Source organism: Nicotiana sylvestris, chromosome 8, assembly GCF_000393655.2.
Source record: "Nicotiana sylvestris chromosome 8, ASM39365v2, whole genome shotgun sequence".
NCBI lineage: Eukaryota > Viridiplantae > Streptophyta > Magnoliopsida > Solanales > Solanaceae > Nicotiana > Nicotiana sylvestris.
Genome location: NC_091064.1, coordinates 174204614 through 174219026, shown reverse-complemented (window position 1 = coordinate 174219026; position 14413 = coordinate 174204614). Strand labels below are relative to the sequence as shown.

At 38.3% G+C, this 14413-nt stretch overlaps 1 protein-coding gene and 1 non-coding gene across 2 annotated transcripts; one reads left to right on the top strand and one right to left on the bottom strand.

Annotated features, from left to right (window-relative positions):
* Positions 1–1190: 1190 nt before the first annotated feature.
* On the bottom strand, positions 1191–3747 carry LOC138876031 (uncharacterized). The gene is made up of 3 exons (XM_070154917.1): positions 3123–3747; positions 2848–3024; positions 1191–2362 (listed from the first exon to the last, which is right to left on the bottom strand). The coding sequence occupies exons 1-3, from the start codon at positions 3745–3747 to the stop codon at positions 1191–1193; spliced, it is 1974 nt and encodes a 657-aa protein (XP_070011018.1).
* Positions 3748–5668: 1921 nt separating this feature from the next.
* LOC138876726 (U2 spliceosomal RNA) lies at positions 5669–5865 on the top strand. The gene has a single exon (XR_011402062.1). It is a non-coding gene; the product is annotated as a U2 spliceosomal RNA (small nuclear RNA).
* The last annotated feature ends 8548 nt before the right edge of the window (positions 5866–14413 follow it).

Below are 14413 nucleotides of genomic sequence, written 5' to 3'. Positions count from 1 at the left end.
GGAATGAATTAATTCCATAAAAGGAGGAAAATAGGGTCTCGTGTAAAATTTATAACGATCAAAAGGCTTAGGGAAAGCTCTCATTCCTATTTTCCAAAAGGGAAGGATACTTAGGGAAATCTCCAACTCCTCTTCAACATAGGAATGAGCTTCATTGTAAGAACAAGTTGGGCAAATTATGGAAGGTTTTTAGCATTAGTCCAAAAGAGGCAATTTACGTTTCCTGAGCTCATTTGTAATTAAAACTATTATCTACATTTAATGAGCTTATACTTACCCATCAAATTGGTTTGTTGCTCGGAGACAATCAGTTTTCCAAAAAAAAAAAAAAGATTCCAAATAAGGAACATTTTGGTACATTGATGGGTGAGTTAGATACTCCATTCGAGGAGTAAGTCTTCTACTGGGTTCTTGCATGCCGTGAGAAAGTCATTAACTTATCTTTAAAAAAACAGCAAGGCATAGCTGCATCGTCCATTCTATCCGGATTAAGACATTCTTCATTATGTCAGATCACACTCAAAAATATCCATTGGCTTCATAACGGTTATTTCAGATCATGTCTTTAAGTTACTATAAGCCACACCTCGACAAGCTTTGAAGCAAGGGGCATTTGTAGACAATTAAAATTTTATTAAATTTGAATCCATAAGTAATTTGGATTTTATCATATATTAAATATATATTAGTCCAAATGATACTATGGGCTAGTATAATTGGTTAATTTAAATAAAAGTCTAATGTATTATTGGGCTAGCCCGTCAATTGGTCTTCTATCAAATAGGTTGACCTATAAGCCTCAAGCGCAATGACCCACTAGGGTTTGTTGTGATTACTCCACCCCACACTTTTTTTTAATATTATTATTCATATAAATTTTGGTTTTTTTCCTGCAGCTTACAATAATGTCCAATATGTATGACCATTTGAAGGAAAACCCTGAAAGATACTTGTTATTAAAACATCATCTGCGTCACTACGATAATCCAAGTGGACTAGACTTTTTTTTGGAAGGTGTATTAATTCCATTGATAAGTCAAAAGATTACATAGAGGGGGACAAAAACTTAACCTCTTATACAAAATATGCAAAGAACTAATCTGCAGAAGATATGGGGAGGACTCCTCATGTAACTGTTTTGCTTCCAAAAGAGATTGACTAAGTATTAAGAAAATTACAACAAGAGAGACTTATCCTGGATAAAAAATGAAGACACCTTTCTTCACTCTAACCCTGAATGTAGGAGATCCATTAACCTCATTCTTCATTGTGGATTTTATCTGTTTAGGTAAGGTGGTATCCTCAATGAAGAAAGTTTTCTGTTTATTCCTTTCCCCTAAGTTAGCAAGTTGATCTGCTACTAAATTGCCTTCTCTGAAAATGCGCTCGAGTTGAAAGAAACCTTGTGAGGTCATATTCTGCACTTGAGTGATCTCTTCTCTGATTTGCCAAAATGGAGTGATGTTGCCCTTGACCATTTGGATAACTAAAAGTAAGTCAGATTCAATAGAAAAGCTAATGAATCCATGTTGAAGACACCATCTTAACCCAATTTTTAAAGAAAGTATTTCAGCCATGTTATTACTGCAATTCCCCAAGTATACTGCAAATGCCATGATCATATGGCCAGTGTGATCTCTAAGAATGCTTCCTGCTCCTGCACTTCTAGGATTACCTTTACTACAACCATCAACATTAAGCTTTAACTGGTTCTGGGGAGGTTTGATCCATCTGACTAGCTTAATATCAAGCTTTGGTTTGAGTTTGTCAACTAGCTCACAGATGTATGGCATTGTTGGGGGAAAATTGATAGAAGGGAATTGAGCAATCAAAATGAGTCTCATTAGGTGAGTGACTTGATCAGTCACCTTTCTAGAATAAAATCTGATACCTTCATATTTGTGAGAGCATCTGGATTTCCAAATTTCCCACAAAAAATTAGAAGGCAAGCACTGCAAAATTAGATCATGAACTTTGTTTTTAGGCTTTAATAACCACCATCTCATTACCATGGTTCTGATATCTCCGTGGAGCAAAGGTATACCACAAGCATTAGAGAAATATCCCCAAATGTTACTTGCCAATTCTCCATTAGCAAAAAGATGATTTATAGTTTCCATATTTTTTCGAGAACAACAATAACACATAGAGGGACCATGAACCCCAAATTTGATGAGAGAATCATCAGTAGGGAGCTTTCCTTTTAGAAGTCTCATCATAAAGAAAGAGACCCTGAAAGTAAGCTTATTAAGCCAAATTTTCTTTCCAGTAAGAGTAATGTTATTTGGATTCCTGAGATTCTTCCAAGCAGATTTGGTGAAAAATTTACCATTTTGGTTGGCAATCCAAATTGCTTCATCATCTTGCCCAGGGATAATTCAGATAGTTTGAATATAAGAAACTAAATCACCAGAGAGAACATTATGGAACTTAATCAGATCCCACCGATTATCAATAAAGAAATCACTAACACTAGTTTTTTTGACTTGTATCTCAGATTCATTAGAGTAGCTAAAGCTCCTTTTCCCGTCCAATTATCCCACCAAAATGACAGGTTTCCTTTACCAATCTTCCAGTGTAAAAGTTTTTCACAATCTTTTTTCACATCCATGAGTCTCTTCTAGATATGTGATTGGCCATAGGCCCAACTTTTAGAGACAGGATGTGATCTCTTATAATATTTTGCTTGTAAAACAAGGTTAAGAAGAGAATTTTGGGTTCTGAAGGTCCACCAACCTTTAGCAGCAAAAGAAATACAAATATCATGTAAAGATCTATATCATACCCCACCCTCCTGAGTAGGAAGACACAATGTTTTTCAGGAAGTCCAATGATACTGATTCTTACCTTCAGACTGACCCCAGAAAAAGTTAGCAAGAACCTTATTAATTTGATCAAGAGTAGTTTTAGGAGGGTGCAAAACAGCCATGATGTGAATGGGTAAAGAATGCAAAACAGACTTAATAAGTACAGCTCTACCCCCGACAGACAATAATTTTCCCTGCCACCCTTGAACCTTATTGACTGTCTTAGTAACCATAGTACTAAAGTATGAAATTTTTTTCTGCCTATGTAGATAGGGCATCCAAGATAAGTGAAAGGAAACTGTGAATGAGAGTAACCTGTGATGGCCTTGATATCCTCAATAGTTGACTGAGTTGTTTTTGGCGAAACCAGAAAGGAAGATTTCCTTTTATTCACCATTTGGCCAGATATGAGTTCATATGTCTCCAACTTCTTCATCATCATGGATATTGAAAGAAGATCGCCGGAAGAAAATAAAATGGTATCATCTGCATAAGATAAATGGGTGAGTAAAGGGCTACCTTCATATATAGAGTAAGGAATAAAATTATCAAGTACTAATTGATCCATTAGTCTTGATAAGAATTCAGCGGAAATAGCAAATAGAGAAGGGGAAATAGGATCTCCCTGTTTTAAACCCCTGGAAGATTTAAACCATCCATGCCTAGCTCCATTAATATTAATAGAGTACCAATTATTGGATAGAGTTCTCATTATCATGCCTATCCACCCTTCATCAAATCCCATTTGCCTCATGACATGAGATAAATAGTCCCAGTCAACTCTGTCAAATGCATTGGCCATGTCCAACTTTAGAATGATATTACCACCAGAGTTTGGCTTCCTAATGTTATGAACCAGTTCTTGAGTAAGCATAACATTATCAGAAATTGTCCTACCTTTTATGAAGCTAGTTTGATTTGGTGAAATGATCTTATCCATTAATAGAGAAAGCCTATTGCTAAGAAATTTGGAAATAATTTTATAAGTAAAATTACTTAAACTAATAGGTCTGAAATCAGTAAAGTGTTGAGGACTATTAGTTTTAGGAATGAGGGTAAGACATGTATGCGTAAAAGATTTAGGAAGTTGATGTCCAGAAAAAAAAAATCTAGAACCATATTATAAAGATCAAGATAGATAATGTCCCAGCAATGTTGAAAAAACTTCCCCGAAAGACCAGCAGGCCTGGAGAGTTGTTGCTGCTTAAAGAGAATACTACTTCCTTCAGTTCTTCAATGGTGGGAGTAACCTGAAGCTTGAGATTGTCTTCCTCAGTAACCACTGTTGGAATGCAACGAAGCATAGAGAAATCCCTGTCTTGGTTCTCAGTAGTAAATTGATTTTGAAAAAAATGAATAGCTTCAGTAGCTATATCCTCATTGCCTTCAATCCAGGTGCCATCTTGTTTTTTTATTCCTTTTAAGAAGAGCCTCCTTCTTCTAGAGTTAATAACAGAGTGGAAGAATCTGGTATTGTTGTCTCCATCAGTAAACCATTTTAGACCAGACTTTTGCCTCCAGAAAGCTTCTTCAGTCTTAATATGTCTAATCAACTGAGCATTAATGTGATTAACCTCCATCCAATTCTCCTCAGAATTATCAATAAGACTATTTTGCTCAATATAGTCTAGCTTGGACTGAAGCTCCTTAGTCTTGTCACAGATATTTCCCAAACTATTTTTGGACCAATTGGAAAGCATCTTACATACATTCTTTAGTTTAAGATGTAGCTTCCACGTTGGGCCACCCACTACCTGTGTATTCCAGGCTTGTTCCACAATATCCATGAAACCTTCATGTTCAGTCCATAAGTCTAGAAATTTAAAATATTTTTGAGGTCCTTGTAGTGTATTGAGAAAAGATATCAAAAGAGGAGCATGATCTAAGCCAGTTCTCACTAAGTGAGTACTGTGGTATCACTAAACTTCTGAAGCCACTCATTGTTACCAAGAGCTCTATCTAGCCTTGCCCAGATTCTATTTTTTGGAGCCCATCCATTAAACCTTCATGTTCAGTCCATAAGTCTAGAAACCTAAAATATTTTTGAGGTATAACAGGGTCAAATGAGAAGGCTAAGGAAGAATCAGGTAAGCAGAAGGAAAGGCTAAAGAAGCTCTAAAGAATAGCATTAAGGTCTCCACCCACATCTGCAATCTTCGTCTGTGGTCAAATATCAAAGATGAACGAAAATCATAAGCGAGCGGCTTCAAATCTTCCGTTCGTGATAACCCAACAACAAATCCTGGTTCGTGACGACCTTCAAATTATTCGTGACGTATCACAAATCTGAAATCCGTCAAGTTCAAGATCAAGCTCTCAAGCTCTTGAATCATCGTTCTTGAGGAGAAGAATAGATGACTACATCTCTTTAGATTCGAGATATTTTAGAGATTGTAACTCCATCACTTGAAATTAAATATAATATTTATCGCTATATTTCTTGTCTTGATTATTATTGTTGTTACAATAATCTGACAAAGATTGCTTTGCAGAGACTCTCCGGAACTAAAAGTGAATCTCAAAGAAGAGCACTAATGTGATAAATAAAAGGTTTAAAATGCTCCCCAGCGATTATTGGCTAAAAGATAGTGTATCTCGTGCCAAGGCATGATTATTTATTGGACTTTATTTTATATTGTAAAGACTGCATTACCTTTACAACTGCTTATTGTTGTCTAATTAAGCTTCGAGTAAAAGCACACATTTGACTTTAGCTTCTGGTGGTCTGTTGATGTAGGAACTTCATTTAATCCCACATCGAGAGTGAAACTGAAAACAAGAAAAGAACACCAGGTATAATTCCAGCGAGTCGAGTAGAAGAAAAGCATACCTTTCTCGGCCTTTTGGTTCTTATCAGTTTAATATCTGATATGGCCTTTTAGCTAAGATCAAGTGTAGTATTTGTCCTTATCAGTTTAATATTTGATATGTGAATTATCGACTCATACGATGTTAACTCAATTTTTTTTAGGGGAGAGACCATTACGGTAGCTTGCTATCGGAGCTCTCAATGTATTGCCTTGGTTTTGCACTATTACCTTGACCTGGCACACCCCACCAATTCTAGTTCCAATGTTGTGTTTAAAAATAGGGTTAGAGAGACAACAAGCTGTATCTCAACATCTGATGATTGCAAGAAAATTGATGATTTCTTTTAAATTATGTTGTAGGAAACTACTGATCATTGTATAGTCAGATTGCCTTCTGGGCAAAAATGGAAATAAAATCGATGAGATTTTAGAGGTACACCTCAAGAATTCCATTCTTAGAAATCACGTTTCTTGGCTGATGTGGTAGCACCACCAGATAGAAAACTAGTGTTGAAAAACACCACTTCATTTTTTTTGTTTATTCCCACATAGAGAGAGCTCCTTAAAATGCCAAGAACAAAAACTACTGCTATCCTTCTATTTTGTATTGCATATAGAAGCATCACACTTTGCTTGTACACCAACCTTGCCATCCTCCATAGTTATTTCATAGGCTTCCCTTTCTTTTTGCAAGAACAAAAGCATGAAAATTGAGTACAATTTCTTCCATACAAAATAAGCATCACAACTATAATTACAATTAGAAAATAGGGCAAGTAGGATTAGATGATTGTCTGAAGTAATACTTGGGGTTTCTAATTTGACATATTGATTATCACTCGTCTTTTTCTTCTGTACTAGTATCATTCAGAAGTTATAAGACTCACTTAAACATTAGTAACTCTAGTCCGAATATCAGTGTTTTGGCAACTTTATGAATTTGTTTAAACATTTGAGGTTTTAGAAAAATATGAATTTTTTTCTCTAAATCTATTCTTAATATTCCAATTAGTGGAGTGTTAATTAATTCAGACATTTAGGCTGTCTTTGGTATGAAGGAAAATATTTTCCATGGAAAATGTTTTCCTAGAAACGAGTGATTTTATCACTTATTTTCCCTTGTTTGGTTGGTGAGTGAAAAAGTTTTTCCGAAAAATATTTTCTAGTGTTTGTTTAGAGAGTAGAAAATATTTTTTATGGAAATAATTTTTATGCTACTTTGCTTACCCCTTCCTTTCCCCCAAATCTCTATGTTTCCTATGCCCCCCCCCCCCCCCCAAACCCCAAATATCCAACGTTTTGAGAACTCTATTTTCTTCAACAATTATTCTTTTAAAAATTCACACAAACCCAAAGATACTAATGTGCTGCTTTACTTTTCACGCAAAAATAAAGTTGAAATTTGTGCTACATAACTGAAAAAGAAAATACTATTTTTTTGGTTGAAAAAAAAGTAATCTTTCTACAACATGAAAAAGTACTCATTTTGTTGAAATGAAAGAAAATATTTTTTCCACATCATGAAAAGAAAGTACTTTTTTGTTGTTGAAATGAAATATTTTTTTACATTATAAAAAAAATACTCATTTTATTGAAATTAAAAAAAGTACTCTATCTACAACATGAAAAGAAATTACTCTTAATAATATTTTTATTTAGGATGGGATAAGGGATGGGTTGGGGGAGGGTGGGTGGGTATGTTGGGGCTGGGGTAAGGGGTGGGTTGGTGGGGATGAGGAATATGGTGGGGAAGGTTGAAGAAGAGTTTTGGAAAATATTTTTTCTTTTTTTGATAGGGAAAACATTTTCCTCCAATTGGACAAAAATGAGTCTATGAGGAAAATATTTTCCCAAACACTTAAGCCAGTCAAACATTGAAACATTAGAAAATATTTTTCGGAAAATATTTTCCTTCATACCAAACACACCCTTAAAGAGATAAAATATAATTTAGATAATTCTCTTATGATTAATCTTATCATTTGTAAGAGGTATAGGGAAACCTTAAAAAAGAAATTGTGTGAACAGAAGGGAGTATAAATCTGATATGTCTATTCTTTCAAAAAAAAAAAAAATTCTCTTCTCTTGGTTTTGGGGGTGGGTTGGGGATGTAGGGTGGGTTGGTGGGGATGGGGAAGGGAAAGATTAAAAAAGAGTTTACAAAATATTTTCTCTTCTTTTGATAGGGAAAATATTTTCCTCCAATTGGAAGAAAATAAGTTCACGATAAAAATATTTTTTAAAATATTTGAGCCAACAAAACATAAAAAATTAAAAAATATTTTCCTTTCGAACCAAACACACCCTAGAATTTACTGCCAAGAGAAAAAAAAAACATCTCAAGTCTCAACATATAGAAAGGGAAGACATTAGACACTTCATTCAAGTCCAACTAACTCTTGTCATTAAAATTGTAACAAATCCATTTACTGTTCATCTTTTTTAGGTTTGACTAGAAAATTATATTCCCTTTTGCTTAAAAATGTTGGGATTGAAAGTTGGTGAATGGGAAATGGAGGAAAGAAATGTGAAGGGAAAGTGAGATCCCTTATACTTTGGAAAGAGCAATTGTCTTTATTGGTGGTGGAAAGAAAAGGGAATGTGCTTATATTTGAGAAAGCACTTCCCTTAGTAGTAAATGGGTTGGAAAGAAGGTAAGCCTCGTGCCGTCGTTGTCGTTGCTCGCTTGACTTCGACTTTGGTCAACCATTAATTGATTAATCTTTTTGGATAAAATTTCTTTCAATAATTTAATTAATTATCGAAAAATCAACACGGAATAACCCAGGACCCGCGCCCGACGTGACGCAATCTGTTTCTTTCCCGGATTATTTTAAATGCTTTTTCCGGATTATTTTGAATGTTCCCACTTGTTTTGAACGTTCCCACATGTTCCAACAGCCATGACTGGTTCTGAAAGGTTGCAAACTTTTCAGAAAGAGTGCCAGAAAATGGCTGTAAATATACCTTTATCCCAAAAAAATTCATTATGAAATTTTCTGAACTTCGTCTCCTTCTTCTGCACAAATAAATTCCAGTATGATTTACAACCATTAAGTGGTTCGTTGTTCATCGGCATTTTTGGTACCGATACTTCGATGAGTTAAATCGTTCTATTCTAGGAGGATAATATTTCAACACCTCGGGTACTTGAGGAAAATAATTTTCTTAAGGACACACTGTGTATTCAGTGGGCTTGATTTCATTCCGAAAATTATTTTCTGATTCTGGTTTCTAGCAATCTCCAGTTTTGCCTTATTTCTGTTTTTGTTTTTATGTTTTACGTTACAGAAATTTACTGTTTCGTAATATTATATTATAGTAATACAGGCTATTAACAAAAAAAAAATATTTTATAGAATGAAAATGTACTAGCGGTATATTATAATGCTCTTAATACAGTATCCGTTGTTTCCAAAGTTTTAGGTACAATGTAATCTTTCTCAATTGTGCCTTTTTTTTGGAAGAGTAAATATTTTTATTCAATACTACGAAACATTGTTACATGGATCCAAGGGATCGTTACACATAGCGGAGACGCCGTCTACGATATTCAAATTACCAAGATTTGCAAGGGTTTTACACGTGCTTTTAAACACTAATTTTCTACTAGAACCTCCATCCTTGTCAGCCAGCATCCTGGCCACGAAAAAGGCTGCGGGGTTAGCAAAACATGTGATCTTATTTATGAAGGTCTGCTTGGCAGCTTCCTTTGCCAGCAGGTCTGCTATTTCATTTACTTCCCTAAAATTATGTTGGATCACTAGTTCCTTCTCCTTCACGGATATCAATCACCTGCAATTATGTAATAGAGAGTCGTAAGTTGAATGGGCATTTTCAAGTAAATTTAATACCTGGGTTGAGTCAGTTTCAATTTCAATTGCAAAAAAAAAATTCACATGGAAAATTCTAAACTTTGATGAAGTGCTAGGAGTTCTGCATGAATACACGAAGCAACTTGCACCTTCATGTTGAAACCCATAATCCAATGGCCGTTATGATCGCGTAAAACTCCACTTATTCCACTGGCCGTAAGTTTGTATGCCCTGTCAAAGTTTAGTTTGAACCAACCAGCTTGACGTCTTTTCCAGTTCGTATTACAACTCACTTTTCTTTCGTGATTAAGGTAGTAATATTCAGTAGCTTGGTTAATAATATAAGTGTGACGACCAGACCGGTCGTCTCATGAGTTGCCGCTCCATTTCCCCCCTTTCTGCTTCTTATTGCTTTGTCTATCTGTTCTATATGTGATCAGGTTGGTTGGCTCGGGTGTGGAAAGGATTTGGTAAGGTTTGAGACACTTAGTTTCTTTTGAGGAAGCTTAAGTTGGGAAAGTTAGAGGGTGTTTACCGTGAAAATGGTAACAACAATACAGAGTCGTAAGTTGAATGGGCATTTTCAAGTAAATTTAATACCTGGGTTGAGTCAGTTTCAATTTCAATTGCAAAAAAAAAATTCACATGGAAAATTCTAAACTTTGATGAAGTGCTAGGAGTTCTGCATGAATACACGAAGCAACTTGCACCTTCATGTTGAAACCCATAATCCAACGGCCGTTATGATCGCGTAAAACGCCACTTATTCCACTGGCCGTTAGTTTGTATGCCCTGTCAAAGTTTAGTTTGAACCAACCAACTTGACGTTTTTTCCAGTTCGTATTACAACTCACTTTTCTTTCGTGATTAAGGTAGTAATATTCAGTAGCTTGGTTAATAATATAAGTGTGACGACCAGACCGGTCGTCTCATGAGTTGCCGCTCCATTTCTCCCCTTTCTGCTTCTTATTGCTTTGTCTATCTGTTTTATATGTGATCAGGTTGGTTGGCTCGGGTTTGGAAAGGATTTGGTAAGGTTTGAGACACTTAGTTTCTTTTGAGGAAGCTTAAGTTGGGAAAGTTAGAGGGTGTTTACCGTGAAAATGGTAACAACAATAGAGAGTCGTAAGTTGAATGGGCATTTTCAAGTAAATTTAATACCTGGGTTGAGTCAGTTTCAATTTCAATTGCAAAAAAAAAATTCACATGGAAAATTCTAAACTTTGATGAAGTGCTAGGAGTTCTGCATGAATACACGAAGCAACTTGCACCTTCATGTTGAAACCCATAATCCAATGGCCGTTATGATCGCGTAAAACGCCACTTATTCCACTAGCCGTTAGTTTGTATGCCCTGTCAAAGTTTAGTTTGAACCAACCAACTTGACGTTTTTTCCAGTTCGTATTACAACTCACTTTTCTTTCGTGATTAAGGTAGTAATATTCAGTAGCTTGGTTAATAATATAAGTGTGACGACCAGACCGGTCGTCTCATGAGTTGCCGCTCCATTTCTCCCCTTTCTGCTTCTTATTTCTTTGTCTATCTGTTTTATATGTGATCAGGTTGGTTGGCTCGGGTTTGGAAAGGATTTGGTAAGGTTTGAGACACTTAGTTTCTTTTGAGGAAGCTTAAGTTGGGAAAGTTAGAGGGTGTTTACCGTGAAAATGGTAACAACAATTAAATTTGTAAATGGGATTTTAAAAATACGTGATCTATTCCCAAACTAGTTGTTAGAGCAGTAGATGCTAATAATATGGAGTTTAATCATGAAATATAGGCTAAAACGAGGTAGTAATCGAACCGAAGGGCCTACTGCCCGGGTGTAGGTCTGGTCGATGGGGGACCTCGGGGTCGATGACAAGGTCGAGTTTGAGCTATTGGGGATTATCGGGGATGGGATAACAGTTAAGGATATAATTAAACAAGGCTCTTCACGGCCAATACTAAGCAATATAATGAAGAACAGGTAAGAGAGCAATGGATATTAAAGTGACTTCGGGCCAGTACCAAGTGATAAACAAGGAACAGACAAGAAAGTAATAAAAGCTAAACGGCTTCGAGCCAGTGAGGGCAAGCGAGTTAGAGAGGAGAAAGAGAGAGAAGATATTATTGCACTTGAGTAGAATGGTTGGAGCTCTGCCTTTATAGGGTGTTAGAGACTCCCCTTTTATAGAAAGGGGGAAGTCCCAACTTCGTACAAGATACGTTGCGTGATAAAAGAAATAAGATGGGGAAACCGGCTAACTTTGCGACGTACGCGTGGGCTGATATCGAGCCGCTTGAATAGACCTGATCGACCCCGGGTGCCTTCCTCGAGAGATCCCTGCGTTCATCGGGGCTTTAGTCGACATTATCCTTGGCAGGGTACCGGCCGATCTTGAGGGAAGTGACTGGCTTGAGATCCTGGGCTTCCGTGATCACTCTTCGAGGTATTCAGTCGAGGAGAAATCGGCCTCCCAGATTTCACCATGCCCAGATAGTCTCCCCGTTTCTTAGAGGGAAGTGATAAGAAATGATTTTGACACCCACTTCTTGATCTCTCATAACGACGTCGTGCTGAAGGCGCACCCCTCTTTTTACAGGTGTTGAGGCGCCTCGCCTTTCCGCTTCTCCAGGATTACCCAAAATGTCACGATTCTTTTATCTTCGTTGCTATCGGTTCAGCTTCTATGAATGCATTGATTGCGCCTGCTGTTACGCTTTTTGAGGGCGGTAATGGCACCGTCGGTTACTTTTCCCTCCCTATAAATGGGACTTTTCATGGTTGGCTTTTTATCCAAATTTCCTTTGACACCCATTTTTTCTTCCTTTCCTACTATCTTGAATTTCTGCCATCTCGTCATGTTTGAAGCTCGTATCCTCAAGATATTGTGCCATGTGCATCGTGGCCCAACCCTCGATCCTCTTTTGATTTGGCGAAGTTGTACCGCTGTGATGTTGTTATTGTTGTTGTTGTTACCGTTGGCCCGGGGTGATGAGGTAGAGGACCGATTTCCTCCGACCCCAGGGATACTTTAGATTATGCACTGCTTCTCAAGAGGGGGCTCAACTTATACACCGCTACTCACCCTCCTCCCTCGGCTTAGCATGTTACACCCATTTTGGATTCCAAGGGGGGGTGTCGGCGGTCTTTGCCGGTTGTTGCCTTCCGGGCTAAGGCAACATCTCAAGAAGTGACTTCAAAACGGCAGTACTGGCGGAGTTCGTACTAGCCAAATTTTTCACCCAGCCACTTCTTGTATTCTTCCGGCTTCTCCTTCATCATTTTTCTCTTCTCCCATGCCTTCCTTTCCATACCCTCCCTTTTGAAGATGCCATTCCGAGAGGATTAGTATGTGGCCCCCGAGGGGATCGGACTCGGAAGATATTGTCTTTGAGGTCATATGTCTGAGAGGATGATAACGGAGGTGCAGCATGAATAAGCTCGGTCCTTAGGCTCCTGCTATATGCATATCACTTGTACTTCTTTACTTTTATGTAAGGATCCCCTGTGGGCTTTTGTAATCATATGTAAGGACCCCTCGAGGGTCGTTGTAAGCAAACACTTGTATAAATACAAAGATATTTTCTTGATTTCTTCCTTCGACACTTACTGTATCTCTTTATATTTTTGGCAGCTTCGAATGCATGATCCTATTTCGTCGCCTGTGATATTGGCCTTGAGTATTCTTCCCGGCCTTTGGTTGATGACACGGCTTCGCGTGAGGTCTTTTGTGACTTCTCGAACCGGGCCCGAATTAGGCCAATAACCTTGGGCCGCCGGACACTTTCCCTGCGTGAAAGCGTGGATAACATCTTCAAGCCTCATAATGGCATTCGAGAAGAGACTTGCCTGAGGACTCGCGATCCAGGGACGCCGGTGACTTCCTAGAGGAAATCTCTGAATAGAGGCCTGACCGTGCTTAGGGCCGCCCCAGTCATTATCGGGTGTTTATTAGGGACGCCCATCTCTTCATGAGCTATCTTTCTTTGGCGGAGGCCTTTTGAAGCTGTACGCCAATTTGGTGAAGGCATTGTTAGCCTGCTGGGGCACTGTTTTGCTATGGCGGAGGTCTTCGGGGTTGACCATTACCTTGAACTTGGAGACGGTGCCGATGGTTGGTGACTTTGGTTGGTGTTGAATTGTTCCTGCCCTTTTTGTATGTAGTCGTGAAGTTGCTTCCGCTTCCTGGAGGTCCTCGGGGTTTGCTGATTTCATAGTGTGTTGGTGGGTCACTCCCTTAGCGACTGCTTATCCAGGGCATGGCAGAGGCCGGGCACGACGATAGATGAGACATGCGCTTCATAATCATGAAGGAGATTTTATCGGGACGAGACAGACCCTTGCTTCTGAGAAGAATGTATCAGCCGAGCCTAGCGTTCCTGGAGTCCTTGGTTCCGGAGAGGTGGTTCCTTTGGGCCAACAAGGGTTGCGCCACCAGGAGGGTGCTCGACCATCGAGTAGGTTTGCCGGCTTCACTTCGTGGTAATTTTCAGGATGATTTCTCTGTATCTCGAATCTTCCCTTTCTTATCGGGTCTTCTCTCCGTAAGACTCCAACAAACTCAGGTTTTGAGCTGTTCCGTCAAGGGGCTATAATTCAGGGGCCCTGGATAAGGGTAGGCTCCTTAGGCTTCTTGGCGAGGGGAAAGGAGGGTCGAGTCGGTGCATTGGTGATTCGGGACATATCGGAGCTTGCATTACAGAAGCCTTTTAGTGAGGCAGGAGTTTTCTTGTGGTAAGTGTTTTACCTTTTCGACCTTAGGGGCAGAGCCGATCGAGCTTGGAATACCTAAAATATTAAATTCAGGCTTCGGGCTTCGATTTGAGTGGATATGATTGTGAAACTATAGCTTGATTCCTAAAAAGTCCGGATTGAGAACAACCAGTGTTTGGACTGGTATAGTACTAAACTAGACTGAGCATGATGAAGGAGCGGTGACTTGTTGCTGATGATTGAGCCGGGTCAGAGCGGGCCTTCGAGGGATGTGTTCGTCGTAGA

Coding starts and splice junctions, on each gene's coding strand:
- LOC138876031 (XM_070154917.1), bottom strand. CDS start 3,747: ATGGATAAGATCATTTCACCAAATCAAACTAGCTTCATAAAAGGTAGG. Junction 3,025..3,122: donor GGATATCAAGGCCATCACAG/GTTACTCTCATT, acceptor TTACTAAGACAG/TCAATAAGGTTCAAGGGTGG. Junction 2,363..2,847: donor TTTCTGGGGTCAGTCTGAAG/GTAAGAATCAGT, acceptor TCCCTGGGCAAG/ATGATGAAGCAATTTGGATT.